The following is a 21,624-nucleotide window of genomic DNA, read 5'->3' on the forward strand; positions in this document are numbered from 1 at the left end:
TCTTGACCACGGCTACGCCAGCAACGGTGTATGTTTGTCGTGGGGGTGATTGCTCAAAGCCGCTCTTCCCGTGGTGTGTGTGGTCGCGCGTTTCGCGGTTTGTGCGTGTTTTGTCCCGTGCCAGATGATAGAGGAGCCATTGCCTGTGTTGAATTGGTCGGTAAAACGTGTCGTCAATATCGCTTCCCGTTGGTAAACTTGGTTGCTTTTTAAAATACGGTGATAACAGAAGAAAAAAAGTTGTGCTTGAGTTGTGTGGTCTGCTAAGATCTTGCTCGAATGTGTCACAGGTCCAGGTCGGGCGTGTTTCCAATGTCAGATTTGCAAACGGGCAACCGATCAACATAAAAAAGTGTAGTGCGAAGAGAAAAAGAAATAATTATTGAGTACGAGAATCCAAACAACGCGCAACCCCAGTAATCAAAGCTTACTTGCTGTGTGTCGTCTAGGTGACGAAAAGGTTTTCTTACGTTGTGTTAATGGGTAAGGAAAAGTAAGTGCATTGTTTGTCCGTCAGTGTGTGTGTGTGTGCCTAAAATTGTCGTGTGGTAACAAGACACCCTTCCAAAGCACGACGCAAGATTTTGGTGATCCTTGGAGGAGCAGCTACGCCTCATCACCATCATAATCGCAAAATAACTTCAAACATCGCCCAACATCCAGAGCGGAAGATATAAATTCAACCCCATGCATGGTAAGTGGAAGTGGATCAATTTGGGTGGATCCCCATCTGGATCATTCACGGTGTCAAAGAGGAGGGGGGGGGGGGCTCTGAACGACACATCTTGTTGCCGACATCAACGACAACACACAGAAACGACGCAACGACGGAGCAGATGGTCGAGTTCAAAGTGTAACTTTTTTCGCACTACAAATCATCGAATGCCGCCGGCTAACGAGACTCTACTGTCTGAAATTGTGTTTTTTTCCCCTTGATGGACACACATAAAAAGAAACTCTAAATTGTATTAGAGTATCGCCTCCCGCAAAGAGACAACCGTTGGAGTTCGACCATGAAGTACCATCCAAAGGGTGCTTCAACTCAAAAACCAACCACCACCCGCCCATTGAGCGCCACAGACGAGCAGGAAGGGCTTATAAAAATATCCTTCTTCCCTTTCTGCAGTTAAGAAGCTTGCGTTTGCGCGGCCGAGACTTTCCTTCAGCGCGATCCTCCTTCATTCCGACGGCGTGGGAAGATCCCGGGATTGCCGGACCTGAAACCCCATTTTCGTTGCCCATTTACTTTTGTGTGTTTCTGCTTCAGTTTCTGCTCGGGAATGTTTTGCTTTCGTGCATATTTTATGCTGAACATTTGCCTAACTTCATTAACTTCGGCGCGCGCGTTGTTTTCATTGAGCCTGTTTCGCTGTGGCGCGCTGTCCGGAGCGCGCCCTTCCCGCGCCTGGTGTTAATCTTACGAAATTGATGCTGCCGGTCGGCTAGCCTCTTAAGGTGCCCTTTTTTCGGTGTCTCTCTTCTTGCCGCCTCAACACCCAGGACAGGAAGTGACGCTGATTACGCCTGGAGCAGCAGCATCCCATACCCGGGCAGCAGTGCAGTGTCGTCGTCCACCTTATCGTTTCCCCTTTTTCTTCAGCCGAGCCAGATTCGGACACATACACACACACAAATGGTTGGAGAAAATTATCCCACGGGTGGGGTAACGCCCGCGAGCATCACCCCAAAATGTCACCGATTCCCTCCAGCACCGGAATCGCCCGCCAGTCCGCCCGCCGATTGGCGGAGACACCGGCCATTAAAATATGTTATATGGTGGAGTTTAGCGCGGTGTGTGCGCGCGCGATTCTGTCATCAAAAGAGTGTCGGGGTCGACGGGATGTGGGAATGGACGAAAATCACAAAAGACGCAAACACACACACACACACGGTCGCACGATGGATTGCAATCTCCAGCGCGCGACCGCAAGAAAATGGCCTTTTTGGGGCGGATGCGGGAGTGAGATATGTTGAAGGTGTTCCCCTTGCCCCGCACTGTCCTATCCACGCGCGATGGCAATCATCATCGTCGTACCTCAAAAAATCTATGCTGAAGCGCGCATTGTCTCTTTGATTCCATCAGCTTTGTCGGATGGTGGAGACTGAGGAAAAAAAGACGAGGACCATACGAGAGACCAAAGGCGGATTGATAAATTGTTATCGTTTCCGGAGGATGTGAGCATGTCGCGCCTGTTGTCCCACATGCCCATAGTCTGTATATGTGTGTGTGTGTGTGTGGGGTGGACCATTTAAGACATTGGGGAAATAAAAAAGAAAATCATAAGGTTGAAATAGTCAAACCGTCACCATAATGAGATCGATGGGACGGCTCGCCAACAGCATGCTGATGTGCACATTTCAGTGTTCAACTTTTTGGGGAATAAATATTCTGAATTTGTACCGAAAACGCATGGTCTACATCGAAATTGTGCTTCTAATTATATCAATTTGAATAATTATTCCAATTTTACTGGAAATTTGTTAGTTGCATTTCACCACCGCACAAGTTGACCAGGGTTTGTTTATTAATAGTTACTGTCGGCTAGATATAACAAAAAAACAGAAACTGCCCCGACACTCAAATGTGGAACCGGAAATGGACTCATCGCTACTTTCAAAATCCCACATGTGGTCGCGGTGGTCAAGATTTTTTGTTGTGGCTCAAGGAGCGATTAATATGTGTAGTGGTGGTGATGACATTTTTTTTTTGCGCTCAGCAGGAGTTCCGAAAGTGTACCCCGTGCCTCAATTCCCACCAGATGTTGCGCAGTGGATAGAAATGGAGGAAAACAAACTCACAAAGATTATTAAAATGAGCGTGTATGAGCTCTACGATGCTTCTAAAACCTTTAAACTTACACGTGGTGGCATTGACATGGCGTTTCTACAATAAAGCTTATGTATCACAATATAACACAAAATCATGTGGTAAGATCGATGATGCATCATAACATGAGTGTTACAGCACGTTAAAAAGCAGCACACCACACCTCACGATGGAAATGCTTCGCTGATAATGTTCGCTCGAACTTTACCAACGACATGAGCGCATTATGAATAGAACATGCCGAATATGTTACACTCTCGAGCTTGCAAAATGGCCGTTAAGCACGAGGCCGGCCAAATAAACGTGTTACGAGTGACACATATTTTATGCGCATACATCATTGCGTTGATCTTGCCTACTGCTGCGCTTGCTCATCCCACCGCACATTCCCAATTTGCCCAGCATACCAGGGGACACGCGGACATGGACGACATCACTTGATAACCAAAGAAAACATCACAAAAACAAAACGATAAAAAGCGGAGCACATTGCTCACCCTCCGTCTCCGTCTCCCCCAATTTGCTGTATGCAAATGTAAACCCCACGGAATGGTGCGCCAAAGCATAACCGCCTTCGTAATACGCCATTTTCAAAGCTCCTCCAGGTCCTGCCCAGTACAAGCTGTTGCTTCTGCATGTAAGCGATTACATCACATTCAAATTACTTCCACCAAGAAGGACACTGTGCACTCTCCCGCTTCCCAAGCACTGCCCTTTAACTTCTGCCCAAATGGGGTTCACGTGGTCTCAGGAAAGGACTCAGGAAGCGACGGGAAAGGCGTGTAATGTTCTAGTTATAGCGTTTCGTGTGGTCACTCCCTCAAACAATGACAGAGAAGGGTTCATGTTTTTTTGTTGCTCTCGTATTATTTTCCATTGCGTGCATAAATCCATTGCTAATCGGGAGCTGCGTAACAGAAACACAAATCCTTGGTTGTGTGAGTGAGCGTATGGAAGTGTGTGTGCATTTGTGTTTCTGATTGGGGAGTGAGAAGGGGCAACAGTTTTTGCAACGAATCACCACGCCAAGTGCGAAATTAAATTCCACCTCGAGGATCTCTCCACATATTAAGTGCGAGCCTCATTGCGAAGTGTTTGGGCATCTCAGGTTAAAAATGTGCGACTGTGCTTATTAGGAACTGTTTTAAGAAATTGTTTTTCCCATGTCCAGCTTGAATGGAGGTTCGATTACTAGTCATTAAAAAAACACAAAACGCAAACTCCATCATACACTCACATACATTTGTACACAAAAGGTGGCAGTTAGCTCAACTGTTGAAAAATGATCAAAAATAACTCACCCCATCCCCCGTGGGTGCAGTGGGTGGTGTAGAATTTTCCTGTTGATGGTGCAGAAAAAGTAAGTCAACGCAAAACTTACCACTATGCATGCATTACGCTTCCCGGGGTGTACCCCGATTGTGCGCCCCATTCATTCGCTACCGGCAATTGTGCAGAAATTACCTCCCCTTATGGGCAATTTCTCGCACGATAAGCATTTTCATCGCTTTATGCAAAGCAGTGGGGTCGCGTAAGAGAAAAAAAACAACAAATGGCCAAAAAGGTAAAGTAAACAGTTTTACCACTATAAGGCATCAAATGAAAGTAATGTCACTTAGTAGAAACCTCATGGTTATGAAGGATGTTATTGCAAACATGTAAATAGTTTGACGTTTAGAGTTCGATGCAATAAGGCCTTATTTTTCGGGCTTTTGGCCGCAAAACAGAAGACATTCGACCATTATCTTCTCTGCGCTGACCGATTAAATCATCCATTGATTATGCAGCACCCCGCGCGCCAACGATCGATTAAGTCGACCAACGAAATGACTCGCTGTCGCGTCTGACCCGCAGTCGGCACAGGTCAGCGCGAAGAAATCGCCCGCTTGCCGAGGTCACCGGCGAGGTCCTCCTTGGCGCAGAAGGTGTTGCATCCCTCCCGTGAGAGTCCCGGCGGGGCCGTAACGCAAGGCAGTGGCGGCAGCGACGGCGAGATCGCCCTGTCAGCACAAGCCGTGTGCGGGACGCCGTTCTTTGAGAACGTCGTTGGTGCGTCGGCGGTGCAGGCGACCGATGTGCACACGCGCGTTTGCATTGGAAATAAGCATATGAAAATGTATGAGCTACAATCGCGCATGAAAGACCGGGAAGACCTATGGGCCCACGCTCACATGTTTGTGGGGCTGGGGGAATGGAAAGACATTAAAAGGAAAGCGGAATCGGTAGTGGAACGCCTCGACCTTAGTCGCGAAAGGTACTCCCGAAAGCTGGCCAAACTAAACGGAGTATCCAAAAAACGGAAATATTAGGGAAACAATATGGACGCAAGCTAATAAATGTTAAGGATTAGGCAAAACTACGCCACACCGTGTATCCGGGTCATCAGCCAGGATAGGTTAGCGTGGTGTATGTGCATTTAAAACGTAAAATAAAACGTTTAGCATAATATTACAAAAAAAAACCTTGAGATAGAAGGCTTGGGCAAGGTCTTTAAGAAAACATTCATTTCAGCACGTCTAGAAACCGTGCCACAGTGGCGATACCTACTTGGGCCCGGTCCTGCCCATGCAGGCCCTATGCATCTGGAGAAATCCTGCTTTAGTTACTGTTTTCTATTGCTTATTTTCAAACCATTTCAGAACGGTTTTGAAAAGCGTCTGCACTGTGATGCAAAGAGTGTCGCCTTTTTTCCTAAACATTACGTTAGTTAGGCTCTGTTTTGACTTGGCGGTGTTTGTGCAGAGTCGTCTGGTGTCTGATGTCTGCTGGAGTTGATGCGTGTGCGTGTCCTTGGCCAATGTTTAACACCCCGATTGCACCCTAATCCACTTTTTCTAAGGCTTCACGGGGCGTTTGAAATGGAGTGCTACTGTTTTATCATATTTACTCCTCCTAATGGTTCCATGCATGGTTTATCGTCGAAAATCCTATCATTGTTTAACTTTCTAATCTAGAAGGTAGCATCTTTACTCATGAAAATAAGATTCAATATGACTTACAAACTTTTCCTATCAGAAGCTATTCTGCTATTCTGCATTCCTTTTGACTGCTATAAAAGGCATGCATTAGTTCGTTCTACATTATGTTGTGCTGTTTCGTTTCGCCCTTCTTTGGTCGTTCATCAGGCAACAAGCAAGTATCAATAAACGGCAAGAAATTCATTCATAAATACGTGCATCGGTTTGCGTAACCAATTGAAAAAAAAAACACACACAAAACATCCGTGGTTCCCGTTCATGTGCTTGTTGACAAGTACAAAATCAGCTGCGTTGCAATTTACTTCCGTTACCCGCAAGTCCACCCGCGAAGACACCTTAATGTTGCGTTAATGCGTTATGATGTATGACTTTGTTTCGTTTGACAAAAAGGGCGGCCTTTCTGTAAGAGCAACCTTTACGAAGACAAATTTAGGTATAATTTAATAATGTGGATACATTTTGTATCAATCATAAAATACATGAAATGAAACCGTTACATTCGAACATATTAGTTCCTCTGTTCAGACTGCAATTATGGTAAGAATTCAAAACAAATGGAAGCGTTATGTTTTATATTTCACTCTTAATAGGTATATCGCATTATGTCTTGCGGTATTATCTGTTTATTTATTTTTTCGATCCAAAACTGATCTCATTTTGGAAAAGAAAAATGAAACATGTGTCTCCCAATTTTGGTCGGCCGCGTTTGCGTACTCGATTCGGCTCCTCCTTTCTGTGGATTTTTTTTTCTTTCTAAAATAGGGACTCCCACTGGTATTGGCATCATCTCCAAAAAGTATGTTCACCACCACCATCATGGCTCACGTGCGGGCCACCTCCTTTGTGGGTTGGTGGTTGGCTGGTGTTCATACTTACGTCTCCATTTTTCCCGCTCCTGCCACCGCTCTTGCTCATTTGTGTTTCATTACGTGCGATTTTTTGGCACAAATTATCACGGCCTCAACGGTGGCCTGCGTCGCTTGCGTGCAGATTCCAAAAACACGCCTACAGTTTGGCTCCTTCACGGTTGGAAGCATTCTTGATGAATCTTTCATTATCTCCTCCCTTGGGGACCTCCGCGAACACAAACACCCTTGACAAGGTGCGCGATCTCGACTGCCCCGAAGGTTCCCCGAAGCAAAATTATTAGAAACGGAAAAACATCCCAACGTACCCCCGGCAACATGATGCTGCTGCTGCCGCTGCTGCTACATGGCGGGCGAGATATTCTCTCCCCAATCATTTGCTCCACTTCGGGTAGCTGCGGGTGTGCGGCGTTAAAACAAATATTTAATTCACACCGTCTCGATCACGGTTAGAGCTCCTGCAGTGGGCATACTATTGGAATCATTTTTGGATACGAGCGATGTCGATCAACCTGTTCCGCCGATACGATTGACGAATACGATTGGAATTCCCGCAGTGTATGCTTGTGTGTCTGTGTATGTGTGTGCATGTACCATGCGAGGAGTCCTGTGGAATGCTGCCACCTGCCAAACAGCAGACCCATGTTGCCCTTCGATCACTCCGCGATCACGACACACGTCGTCCGCTTTTGTTTTACGGTGTGAGCCACCCCGGGCCAATTACCATTCACCCGGGTAGGTCACTGTGGACTGGCGTCTGGATCTTCGATGGATTAGAAAACCGAACTGTCGTCGTGTTCCCTCCCTTTATGCTACGGTTCACAAACACACACACACACACTCTGCTCCACCCCATCGTGGAGTACAAATTAGCGCAATGTCCAAGCAACAGTATCACGGCACAAGTTCGCTCCGCTATGTGTGTAACACTTTCCAAAAACAGCCCGTGTGTATCTCGTGTGCAGCCTCCTGGTAGACGCAAGTACAGGCAGGAGATCACGCATGTTTTGGCCGAGAGACCCCTTCTCGTTCCTCCGTCGCCGGGCGAGCAATCTTGTTGGGGGTGAGAACAAAAAGGCGCACCACACAAATCACCCGAAAAACCTCCCTGGTAGATGAATATTAAAATGATAAATTTGACAGATCGAGGCCTTAAATGAGGCCGGAGACAAACGAAAATGCACAAAAAGGACAAGATGATTCCGATGGGGAGAAAACGCGAGCCCAAATCGCGCTCCGTTCGTGCACTAATGGCGCAGGATTATTCGGGTTGTATTACGAAGCGAACCAGAAGAAGAAAAAAATGGTACTACTGTCAAACGATTGTCCCTCAGCTCGTTACACGCGGGCGGGAGAAAATTAACCGTGGCGGGGTACTGCGGTTTGGGGACGTTCGCAATTCGGCAGCAAATAGCTCGATTTGTGTCCCTCGGCCTTATTCCCCAAGAAATCATCGGCCAGCAGACACCAACAAAAACTCCCTTCTATAGTTGGAACCAAGATGATCGTGGACACATGCTTCCAAGGTTCACTAATAGGGTACACCTAATCTATCATGTTGGGATCGCCTGTAAAACATTAATGGAAGGAACGGGGTTCAACAGTGCAGGACTTTTAAGGGTCTCCGAACATTGCGGTACGTTTGCGTACGATGCCCAGGCGCTAGCAGCATTGGCGGCACTGCCTTTTTCATCTGGCCTCCCCAGCCACAAGAGAGAAGTACGCTAGACTCTTTTACTGTATCGGTGGCTGAAACGATCATCAGGTCAGTGTTGATCGTGTTCCGCTCGATCTCATTAGCTGACCACAACCAGAAGGCCGGCCGAGACAGAAGATTGATCATTGAAGTTTTGGTTTTTGTTTTTCGGCGAAACCAATTTGCTCTCAGCTGCCGGTGGTTTGCGGTATTTGCCTCCGTGCGTCAGTGTAAAGTGCTTTTGTTTGATTAATAATGATAATGGTATACACACGCTTTCACGCTTATGCTAGCACATTCCCCGATGTGTGCTAGAGGTGTACGATTACACCTTCCATTTGGAGTAACTGTGGCCAAATCGGTGGCGTGTGTGGTTGGCTTTTTCGTTAGGTTAACCTTTGCACAGTGACCTTCTGCTGTGACAGTATGCTTTTGGAGTATTTAGAGCCTTCGGCGGGTGGATTAGAACTAAATACATTGTTCAGAATTTGTCTTTTTCCAGAGTTGTTCGATGAAATTTAATTAACAATCCATACAACATGTAGAACCAGACACCCGACGTTGTTCGTATCTTTGCGCTGCCAACGTTTCGGAAACAGCGGGAAATCCTGCGATATCCAAATTACTTGAGACTCCCTGAAACTCCCCAACACGAGCAGTTAAAAACAACATCAACAAGAAACTCTTCCAAGTGCAAGTAAACCAGCCAGGCACCCGCGGCGAGCCTAAGTAACTCGCCATCGGCCAAACGATGTAGAGAGATTGTGGGCCGATAAGCGACCAAGATTTGTAGTCACCGTGGCTATGGTGGTCAGGCTGTGGCGGTGCCGGTTCAATATCGTTTGGATATGAGTGTGTGTTCTATCCACCAGCTCTTTCCGCGCGCTCTTTCGCGCTGCAGCGGGCAGGCACTCCGAAAATTTATGTACGTTTTTCATCTCGGTTTCATCTGGAGCAGTTCCTCAAAAGCGGTTATGGCGGGACCGGGCGGATAAGGCGTAAGATCATATGCTGCCGTAACCCAAAATTGGAGGAGTTCCCATGGACGACGACAAGGAAGTCCTCTCAACCGCCTCCCCTTGGAGGGACCGGCTTCCAATCTTGCGGGAGGATTCGTCGAGTCGTTGTTGGTATGAAGAAGTTATGCCGCTTGCTGCTTATCCGAGGCAATAAAATGTATCTGTTGGCCGAACTGAAGCGGTCGGGTCTCCGGGTCTCCAGGTCGACCACACCGGGGGATCTTGGGCCTTGGAAAAAAGGCTCTCCCCTTCGCTCCCCCGGGGTTGTCGCTTCAATTCGCCTGTCGCTTGATACATCCAATGCTTCATTTTGTGACTTGCTGTGGTTTTGTTTTATTTGTTTCCTTCATTGGGTCCACCGACCGGGTTGGTGAGCGACACTGGAGTTAAAATTTAATTTCTTGATTATTTGCTCCGTTTCTTTCTCATTTTGTTTCAGTACGTGCGGAGGGGGTGTTAGGCAGTGGGAGAGAGTCCGAAAGACGTTTGTATGGGCCCGTGAGACACATAGTAACGTTCAGGGTGGATGTCGTATCGGATGAGAACTTTTTTATGATACATTTTTCGCCTCCGATTTTCTTGTGGAGGCGGAGAAGGAGTAAAAGATGTTGAACAAGAAGGGTGCAGTGGTTATGTGGCGGCAGGGCTGCGTTGAACCAACGGTCTGATTCTAATCATGATCGTTACAAAAGCGGTATAATATACGATCTGCTCAGATCGGTTGTTTTCGATTGGAAAGGTTTGTGGACGAATTTTAATGTCATTTCCGTTCGCCAACCGTGCGGCGCTGAAGCCTTCTATTAGCGCCATCGTTTCGATCAACGCCGATCGTATCGATTTAGTGCGGTAGGAAGAGTATCGTGGCGATCCACTTGAACGGGAGAGACTGTTGGGTTTGTTATTTTGCTTTAATTTTATGATCCCCTTAAGGATCTGTATGATGTCTTAATTCAATTAATTTGAAGAAAGTGTCGAAATGCGTCCTCTCTAGTGGTGGCGCCTTTGGACGAGATTAAGCCCGAGGTTTTTGTGATGGTGTGGCCCTCTCTTTTTCGTCCCGGGTAAGTTTTGAACCGATTACCTGAATCTTAAACTCCAAAACAGATGTATCCGTCGATGAGGTTGGGAAAATGCAACACAATCCCCGCCTCAGCAATGACATGCACGAGTGTGGATACGCAAATTGGAAGCACAACCAAGGTATCCCCCAATATTGAGCAATATGCGAACGAAAATCAAAAGAAAGGCTCAGATAAAACAAGCGCACGTTAATTTAATTGTGTCCCGTGTGCCACCCGGTGAGAAGTGCTTTCTTTAGCGGTTGACGAAGGTTAAGCTGCATCGTTAAACAATTAAAAACATACGCATTCGCGGTGACCGGGTATGCTGCTGGTGTGCGAGTGTGTGTTTTCTTGCTTACTTGCTTTTTTTTTTAACTTTTGGGCACTTTTTGGCAGGTTGAATTTCACGAGTCTCGTTTGTAACTTTTCTCACGCAGACAGATCCCGGATCGTTTTTTTTTTTTTTGTTGTGTGCCTTTTCTTTTTGTTTCCAAAATGAGATGAGGGAGTTGAAATTAGGGGTGGTGGAAAAAATAACACAACAAAAGGTTGACGTTGAAGCACGTAAATATTAAAACAAACTCCACTTGCCAAACATCCCAAACCAACTGTTTGGGGCTGCTGTTCAAGGATGGTAAAGAGGCATCAGCACAACAACAAACCACCCTCGCCGCGAAAATAAGCTAACTGGTTTCACACGTCTAGTGCTGGTACTCCAAAAAACAGCACATCCGTCCAAAATCTACTCTAACAGATAACGTACAGTCTTGTATAAGAGCTACATTATTTTAATCGCTACAATAAGTATGAATAGAAGAAGAATGTGCCAATTATCGATGCTCTCCTCCAGGCAGGGAAAACGTATGTTTCCTTTTGGAAAACGCTAGCGAACGTGCGGACAGTAAAACCAAAAGACGCACAAATGACGAAACCGAAAAGGTGGCACGGACTGTCGTAAAGCAGTTTTACGGTGTCTGAAACGGGCGCAGGGTTTCGAAACAGTTGAACAAAAATAAAACTCGCACATCCAATATCAACTTTTACCTCAGGATATCATCGTTAGACATGTCTGAGTGTTTACAAGGACGTCTTTTGTTGTTAGAAGGATCAAACATAAACAAACTACTTCTGAATCAAATATTGACCAAATTTTTTTATTCAGAAATAACGGCTTCGGCCGTATTGCTTATAATATTGATCAGATAATATTAATGAAAATAATTTGAAATATACTTGAAAGTTCACATGCACTTACTCTTTTTTTGTTTTAATTTCTTTCCAGGTATGTAAAAAAAGCGTTCAAAACAAATCAACAATTAATGAATGGATTGCTGATATTTTAAATCCCCAATACGAATATCTCTCATCGGGTAAGGTCAAAAACACAGCTCAATATAATCCAAAATCACAACAAAAAGGACGGCTATCGATAGATGCAGGTACTATCACAAAAGAAACAAATTGTGCCCAGATCGGTGAGCCTCCAGCTGCGATATCACGAACGTGAGGGGGCGCACTCAGCGACAACGAGTGACTAATTCAATCATAATTCGGTGCCGTGCGGAAATATCATCACCCACCCGTCTTATCTGTTAATTGATATTAATATGATCTCGACGCAGAAAATCTCAGACATTACCAGGGTACAGTAGCCAGTTCCAGATTTCAATTGACATGTTCACTTTGGATGGTGACGTTGACGCTCTCGTATGCGCGGAAGGGAAGAGCAAAAGTGGCGGCGGTGAATGCGCAATGTTTAAGGGCTCCCACTACGCGCGGCAGTGCGGGCGTCATCAAGTGAAGCTACCACCATCAATTGAGTCCTCTATTGCTATCAATTAACCTTCCTTCTGGGCTCACCGCGTCCCCGGCGCCCGCCCTGCGCGTATATAGTTGAGAAGGCTTATATCCTGCGGCGTGCGGGATGTTTACTCCCCCAACGTCAATATCAACGCCAATTCCATGCTCAGTTAACAAACCTGGATACGCTGTTGCTTTCTCCCTCTGTTTCATTTGGGAGCTCAACCGCCAGCATACAGGCGACAATGCGCGCGGCATATTATCCCATCTGCTCAAATGGGAGCCATTGAGCCCTGGGTGTCTCGATGGATGGGAATTTGCTTGCGAGCAGTGCCGCGTCTCCTTGCGGTCACTGAATTCTCACAGCGTTGTTTATAATGTTTCAACTCCTCCAACTCCCTGCCGCCCTACCAGCCGCACGTTCGGAACCACAAACCGCCCTGTCCGATGTGTTGGTGGTGTGTGATTTAAAAATAAGCATAAACCTTACACCATAAACGATCGTACGAGGTGGCGCTCTCGAGGTGGCCCGACATCTGCCTCGGGACTGCGAGACGTTTGCTCAGCGTTAGAAATGACGTGTTAGACTACACCCGCTACACACGACGCGCCCTCTTGCAGTGACCGCGGAGCGATGGTGCTTTAGAATGGTCAAGAGGTGTTGGATGTGAATTGGTACAAATGCCTAGTGGGTTTTGTTTAGGAGCACTGAACACAGCATACGCTCTCTATTAGCTTGTCATAAAATGTGGATTTAATGTTTTGATTTACTAGACCCCGGCTAAACGAGGTTTAGATGTGTGTTTCTTGACTTTGGCATAATTTTCTCAATTAGAGGGACATTACTTACCATACATTTCCAGATATGGTCACTTGAGTTCTAATTTGGATTTTAAAACAATATTACAAAGATCTGCGAACTAATCTTGCGCTGACTAAATGTATTTTTTTTTGTATTTCTCTAAATGTTAAGCCAGTCAGTGTAGTAAAGCTTGAAATGCAAACACCATCAACAAGTGACAGAAGTGCGCCCAAACACCGAACCTACCGTGCCAGATGCCGGCAGATAGGACACAACCTCGCCTCGGTAACTCGATCGCCTCCAACAACGAGAAAGAGTTCCCACGTCTGTAAGACTCTCGCACCGGCTTGGCTCTGTGGCTCTTGGAACGTACATAAATATTTATACACTACACTCAAGCAAACATTACAAACAGTCCGCATGCGGGAACACTACTCGACGAATTGATTCTGTAAGGCCAAAGCATCGGCACTGTTTGGGAAGCCTCGGAATAGGCGGAAGGTGGCGAAATACTGATCCGTGCCGAGATCTTCGATCGAAAGCGATGTGAAGTGAGTTGAGCAGAGGGTTTTGGAATGTGAAGCACGAAGCAAAACTTCGGCATCTTCTTCTTTTATCGGTGAGCGTTTTGGTGAGCCACCACTCGGACCGGTGCCGGTTTTGTTGCGCTGGCCTTCCTTGAGCGATGGTGTCCCTCCCCCGCATATTTTGGAACGTTAATACCCAATCCGGTGGTTCTCCAAAATTCCCCGGTATACAAGTATTCCAAAATAAAAACATTCTTCAAAAGCTGCCTTCGGGAAACTGTTGTGGACTGTTGACTTCTGCTTGTGCTAGGAAAGGTACGGTGAGTTTGGTTGCTCAAGTAGCGGCTAAAATACAAAAATAAAATACGTTCCAGACGCAGCATCCCAAAAGACCCTTCGCGGAAACTCAAGCAAGCCTTGCCTGTTGCGCCAAATGCCTCTGTGGAATAGAACTGGACGAACCCACGGCGACGGTTTAGAGCTAAAGGATTGTTTTGTGCCTGTAGCTTCCAATTGTGGTCCCATACCAAACCACAAACGAGATTTCTTTTTTTTTCGGATTCTTTTCGTCTACGAAATTTTCTCATGCTCATAACCCAAGCAAACCACCCTCACTGAGCGTAAACCGCGGTTGAGTTGCAACGGGCTAGGGTTGTTTTTTTTTTCTTCTTTTGCCGGCTGTTGTCATTCAGGGCTTCAGTCGATGAATATTTCTCTCCGAGTTATACGCCGCTACCATGATTCCAGAGTTCGGAAGAGTTGCGCAGAAGGGCTGGGGGATCTTTTATCCCGCGCCACATTCTTAGTCGTACCTGGTTTCAAGGTTTTATGTTTTTTTTTGTTCAATAGTCCCAAAGTCTGTGCAGGGAGAAGAGAAGAAAAAGTTTCAAGATGCCACCCGCATCATCAGAAGCCCTACTGGAGTCTGCGAAAGAAGATCGACGAGCAGTTTCATATTACCCTTTCAGTGTTCGGCGGGCTAGCGTTCCCTACTGCTGCTCGCTCCCTTGCACTGTTATAATCTGGCTAGATATCGTCACAGACATAGCAGACACCACCACCTCCAACAAAGCGTCTACGCGAAGGGAAGTAGTGGACAAGTCAGTTGGACAGAAGTGGAATTTCATACACTTGAACATCTCATAACAACATCAACAACATAACAATCATCATCATCGTCGTCGTCGTCGTAGTCTTCCTCAGCAGCAGCAACAGCAACCAAAGACTTGAACGGCAATCACAGCCAGCATACTTGTACCCGACAGCTTCTCCGCCCTTCCCGATCAACATCCAGCGTATCAGCTTATATACGCTGGACGCGAAAAGTAAGCGGGTGAGAGCCTCGTGAGACGATTCATTTGAAACGAATTCAAATGAATATTAATTCTGATTTTCCCAAATTGGAGGAGGATTTCATTAGGTCCGATTCTTTTGGATCGTTTTCGAACCGTTTTGCCCTATCATTCGCTCTATCTTGCTCCCGCTCTCGCTCTGCTGCCTTTTTCTTTTTGTTATTTGATCTCTGCACCTTGTCGTTCGGATGCTGTTGGGGCCGCCGCACCATTTAGCGGTGGCGGCCCGGTGATGCTTTTGTTTTTTCTCTTCATTCCTTTTCCCCTTTCATTGCGTTTTGTGTGGCTCCTGCTTGAACAGTTTAAGTTTCGTTTAAGCCGCAAACGTCGTAAATTGTGTACGTGTGTGTGCGTTCATCTTCCTCCAGCTTTGGTGTGTACGATTCGTTTCCCGATTTCTTAACCATTTTTACGTGCGCGATGCTAAAGGTTCTATTCACGAGAAACATTTCTCCCACAACCTGTGCTTGCGCTAACCCGTTTTCTCTTTTCCTCGAAGGAACTTTATGTGTGTGCGCCTTTCTCGGAAAAGGGTAGCCCGTTGCGTTTTTGGTTGATGGTAATGCAAAAAGAAGGCAGTGTAGAAATTCAAGGCTTAGTTGTGCTCTCAAACAATTAGTTTTGTACACAATTTAGTTTTTTACAAAATTCTATCCTTTGCAACGTGTGTACAAATAAAAATGAAAAAGAATGTTTTCTGATGCATTAAAAATATGTAATCAATTCATTCAAAGCATTGTATCTTTGTTCTAAATTCTTTTGTTTTAAACTTGCTAGTTATAATAAGTTTTTGCAATTTAATTGCCAAATTAATTTCATATTACCAGTAAAGGTGGTTGTATGAAATTTCAAAACAAAATGAAGCCATCGACATGTGTATATGTCAAAAACGCCAGCTCAAGGCCACATTGCTCGATTAAAATCATACGCTTTTCGGTATCGGACTTTTTTCTGCGCAACATATTTCGCTAAACAATCTCTCCCTGAGGGGTTTCACGCTTCGCGACCGAGGTGTGGTGACAGAAGGCTTATTGGAAAGATTTAAAGTCGTCCACAATTTATGCAACGCACCAGTGTCACTATCAACACGCGGTTGGCAACTATCGGATGAACGGGACATAAACATTTTAAGGTGCGACAACAGCTCTGACCACGCGTACCACCACTAAATATGTGTATGTGTCGCGTTTTTGTGCCGTTTCGCTATCGCGTGCCAAACGCATCCTTTGAACGCGCTTCCTCGAGGGCGTGTGATTTGCTCTCTTGCGTGCTTTTGGTCCGTTACATGAAATTTCCCCGCGGTGGGATGCGTTCTTTTTTTCTTGTAACGCATCGACGCGAAGCAAACATAACATGTTATGGAATGAGGCGTAGAATCGAGTAGGAAATATTGTTAATATTATTTTACTAATATTACTCATTTTTTGTAAACTTCTTCGTAGTCTTCGTTGCACAAAAAACAGTATTTCTTGTTTTATAGCTTTTGCAAATGAGAAATATAAGCGATCCTATGAGAAGATTGGATTTGTAGCACATTAAGAATCACATTAACGCGAGATGACAGCGTTCGTTTGTTAGACATTTTCGAAATTACTTCCTCCAACCGCTCGAAATGGATGGCCATGATCAAAGAAACAATTAAAAAATCCACCAGCCAATAATGCTAAACAAATCAAACCACCCAAACACAGAAGAAACAATCAAACACAAATTTCAATCCACTCTACGCTTCTTTGAGAACGGAAGACCTCCACCGATCGATCAAACACAGAGATCTGTCCCTCCTAAAGAGCGTGCTGGCTGAGATTTCGTAGGTGGCTGAGCCGGCTAATTTTCGGACTAATTCTTCCGGCACAGACAAAACGCATGCGCCGTTGTGTGTAGCGGTCACGCTTGTGTGAGAGCCCGCGATCTCGCAGTCTCAAGGCTTCTCAGCACAAATTAATGAGCTCTGATTGTGATCGAGAGTAGTGCGTCTAGTAGTAGTAGTAGGAGGAACGCTGCAAATGGAACACCGCGACTGCTGCTGCTGCTACCATCCACCAAGGTCAAGTGGCCTGCTGGGTGGTGGGAGACGATCTTAAGCGCTGGTGTTACGCGACGCGAAACGATGCTAAGAGCAAAGCTTTTCTGATTATTGTTTTGATTTGTTTAATCGTCATGTTACCCCCGCCGGGCAGCGCATTGGTTGTCCACCGAAATGGGACCAGCAGACTACAAACATATAAATGCATTTTGAAGATTGATGATCTTAATGCACTCGGGAGGCCGTCAAGTGTGTGTGTATGTATGTGTGTGTGTGTGTGTGTGTGTGTTTTCTTTTGTATTGGACTCCACACATCCTTGTGAAATTAATTACCAGAGATCTACGGACACAACATACGTCCGATCATAAAGGGCGATGACCGGGCGAGAAAAGGGAAGTGAGTGGCGTCGATGAATCATCGATGATAAAGAAACGCATTCGTCCAAAAATCGATTTTTCAAACCCCGTTTCTGGGCGTGTGTGTTATCGCGTGGAAGCCGCGATAGAGGCGGGGCAGTAGGACCCAAAGGAGAACATAAAAGACATTCTGTTTTTACAACATTATCAAAAATGGAAAGTAAAATGAGCCAGTTGAAATGTTTCGTCGCGGCACCGCGCACCACTTTTTGCTTTGCGCCCATTTTCATATTGATGAATCTGTTCGCTTCGGGTTCTTCCTTTCGATCTCGTTTCGTTCGCGTCCGCTTATCGATTGTTTAAACGATCACAAGAAGCTATCCATTAAACGGATGGCAGGAGAGCTGTGTAAGCTGTGGTAGTAGTGCTACCAAATTCTCATCTACCGCATTCAGCCGTAATGAGATGAACTCTCGCTGACGTCAAGTGAAAAGGCCCCGTACAGCAGCAGCACCTCAAAGTCACAATGAAACACAGCGCTTCTTCGCACAAACATGTGCAGCAACGGTTGTTGTCCTGCTACACCAACATAATACCCCCGACACAAATGCGACCCATTCCATGCGGAGTGGATTGGTGGGGGTGGGGATGCCTTCTAAACGTTTTGCCGGCGCAACACTCGGGCATACGCTCAATTAATTAGACGAACGCGAAAAGCCGCAAAACTACTACAGGGAAGACACACTTCGTTTGCTAAAACGGGTGAGAGAGGAACAAACTATGAAACATTTGAGCAAAAAAAAAAAAAAAACAGCAAAACAAGAGGAAACCAAGGGATCTCCGATCTCCATTCCGAATGCTGTCGGCTCACCTTGTTTTTACGGCGACGATGGAAAGGAAGCGAAAGAGGGAGGGGGGGGGGGGGGGTGGACTGGGGAGACGCGAATATATAAAATTAATTGTTTTCAGTTTAATTATTTTGGGTTTTGCTTCTTTAGCTGCCGCGATCCATTGGGGGTTGCGCGCCGGTTGCACAAAAACGCAAACGGCGGCACTGTCGCACAAACGCGGTGAAGGGACACCACCCTCTCTTCCCCAGTGGCAAAAGGGAAGCATCAGTGTGTGTGTGTGTGTGTGTGGAGAGTAAGTTGAGGAGAGACGGGGATGTCGCGCCGACTGCAGATGTGTGTTGCAGCGGCACAGGGAAAAGGTTCGCCGGATTGCGCGCACATATGAAGAGATTCTTTCGTGGGGTGCGGCAACGAATTGCAGGATTGAAGCGGGGTTGATGAGATTTCGCACAAATCGACAAAGAATGCGGTGGGACCGATCTTACGCGGGGGTGTGCACCTCGACCATTATCCCCTTCGGCCATGCTGCTGCCGCCGCCGCCATACCGATATCATTAAAGCGGACAGATACATATGGTGTGCGCGGACTATCGATGAGAGGAAGGTGCCAACTGGGCACGGAGGGGGAGGGGGACATGTGGGTGGGTTGGTGGGTGTGACGATGACGATGTTGATGGTGTGGCCTTTTTGGCGAGAGACATATTTCGTTATGTTGTTTGGCTTGTTGTGCATTTTGTTCGCACTCACACTACCACCTTTCCCCCGTTGCCTCGTGACCCCGCTGCGCACCGTTTTGGCGCAGCCTTTTTGCTCGTCTTTTAAGTAAAGTCATTTCAGTGTCCCGATTGTTTGTTTGACCAAAGTACCGCCACGAACCCCACCGGAGCATGCCGAAACGTTTCCCCGATCAGATGAACCGGTGTTGAAAGATGTTTTTTTCTCTCTCACTCTCTCTCTCTCTCTCTGCTGTCACTCGATTTATTCAACACTTTTTGGCACGGATTCTTTGCTGTTTTGTTGTTCTCGAGGAGGGTTGTTTTTTAATGCTTTCTCGAATCGAGCCGACAAGTGCAACCAGCGAGGCTGCTCCTTTGGTGCAAGGTGTAGTGCTGGAGCTGGATTTTCCTTTTTTCTTGTTTAATTTTTACTTTCCTGCCTTCCAGCGGGCCGGGAGCAGCATCGAGAACGATGAGGAGAATGCCCGCGAAACGGCATGCAGGAATATACGCCGAGAGAACTACAAATCAAAACGGCAGATAAAATCGAAATGTTTAATGATGCGCACGGATGGATGCGTTCCCAAGCGGAATGGCAGGCGTTTTTACCATTTGCGGCGAAGGCGGGAGGGGCCTTTGGTGGAAAAAAGGTGCCCCGAGAGTAATTGGCGCAAACCCTGCTGTGTGGGGCCATTTCGGCAAAAAGACTTGCGCAAAGCTCTCGAAAGCCTCCGATTGCGCTCATTTGTTGGACGTGAGTTCCACGCCGATTTGACGGCAGGATTATGGCGCAAGGTTTTACAAACAGTGTGTGTGTGTGTATATGTGTGTGTGTGTGTGTGTATGTGTCCACACATACAAGGCACTATGCCGCAACCTTTATACACACGCGCGCCTACCGCCGTTTATTTCCTGCCGGCTTCGGTCAGATCAACAATCTGCAAAGGTTAAAGTAAAAGCAGCTCGTCAACGTTCCAAATTTAAGTGCCGCTCGGGAGTGTGTATGTATACCGTGCCATGTGGTAATGCAATGGGAGACTCACATTTCATACACCGCAAGCGGGAAGCGGCCGAAGGGCTGCACGGAAATACGGGCTTGGCCCGTGTCAATTCCTACCCCGATTATCCGATAATCCTTAAGTGATGAAGTTCGGACACTTCGATGAGCCGTTTCGTCTTACCGCCGGCTGCAGCAGACACTCATCGTTGGCTTCTTTGAAACGTTCCCGCGCATACGCCACGCCACATCAAAACCCAGGAAGCGAAGGTAAACGCTGATCGCGCGTACCCCATCTCGAAACTATTATCATCTTCACGCGGGCACATCTCCCCCACTGGCTCACTGATTGTAGCAATGTGCTTACCGAATTTTAGCCTCCGGAGAAGATCCATCTCTTTGGAGGGAAGGGAAGGCTCTATCCACCGAAAGTGGGTAAAACTTTCAAATCAATTTTCGCTTACCCAACCGGCAACAAACAAACGAAAAATCGGCGTGTTATCGCGTAAATCGCATGCGTTTGAGCGTGGAGCGTCGTTTTTTTGTTGTACTTCTTTCATCATTTGCTCCTTTGAAGAACTTGAAGGCTTGCTGCTGTTGTTGTGGAGAGTGTTCAACGTAAGAGATGGGCCCGCTGAACGGCGGCAATTAATCAGTGCACTGAAATCTTTTCCCTCCCTTCGTTTGTGTGTGTGTGTGTGCGTTTGGTTTTTTTGTGAGGGAAAGAGGGAAATTGCACGGCCGAAGTTCGACCCCCTCACACGGGTGCCGATCGATCGAGCGATTGTACTGCATTAGCGACAGCGCAATGGAAAACGAACCAGTAAGAGAGGGCAAAACACTGATCGCAACAACCTGACTTGTCATGCAGGCAGGGGTGTATGACCCCGGTGTGGGTTGTTGCGCAAGCCTAGCGAACGTTTAGCAACGGCGGCCCGGCTGGTGGAAGTAAAACAAATTACCGAAAACGGTCCAGGAGCGACGCAGCAGCTCGAAGCAAACGTAAATTCAACCGTCTACACAGCGCTCACACATGCACACATGCACAAAACACAACAAGCAACGATGCAAACTTTGTAACCTTGATCGATTGATCCCGGCTGAAGATCTGCGAGTATTAATTGGTTTTGAATTTCTTTGGCTTCATTTGCATGCCGCTGCTTCCCGGATGCCACACCTGTCGCGGCTTTAAACATCAATCTGCTTGTCGATACATCGGGCCCGAGTGTCTTTGTTAACGTGTGGACATCTTGTTTTGTCTTGCGCAGTGATCGATGGGCGACGCTCAAAATTAATTGACATGCGTTAGGTCTGTAGCAGCGCTCGAGCTGAAGCTGAATCATCGACAAGTCGAAACGAATTGCAACGATGCATCGGGGAGCGATGGGATGGATGCTCTATCTTGAGCTGGAAGTTCACACACTCTAGGTGCTGTTCGGTTTAACGATAACTTACTTAATCATCCTTTCCTTTGTTGAACCGGTACCTCACAATGTGGTACTTTCGCAAGCGACGAACCGGATGAATGCGTTTTTTCTATCTGTCTCTTGCGGTGATCGTTTGGCCATTACGTGGCCGGCGGGACCTTCGAGCCGATAATGTGCCGCACTAAAATTGGGAACTGACTCTTCCCAGGGTTGTACCGCATCGTTCATCCTCGTTTATGTCAGCTTCCAATTAATTAAGCTCAAATCTTCGGAAGCGCTCGGCCAGCGCATGCCGAGTGCATGATGGGTTTCATCGCCCTAG

At 46.6% G+C, this 21,624-nt stretch overlaps 1 protein-coding gene across 1 annotated transcript in view; it reads left to right on the plus strand.

The window, feature by feature from the left end:
• Positions 1 to 546: 546 nt before the first annotated feature.
• Positions 547 to 21,624, plus strand: part of LOC1279314 (zinc finger protein 263) — a 75,060-nt gene continuing 53,982 nt past the window's right edge. The window contains exon 1 of the mRNA XM_061658036.1: positions 547 to 694. Within this exon, the coding sequence (XP_061514020.1) occupies positions 692 to 694 (3 nt within the window). The 5' untranslated portion in view covers positions 547 to 691. The remainder of the gene's footprint in view (positions 695 to 21,624) is intronic.

The sequence above is a fragment of the Anopheles gambiae genome, chromosome 3 (assembly GCF_943734735.2).
Source record: "Anopheles gambiae chromosome 3, idAnoGambNW_F1_1, whole genome shotgun sequence".
Lineage (NCBI taxonomy): Eukaryota > Metazoa > Arthropoda > Insecta > Diptera > Culicidae > Anopheles > Anopheles gambiae.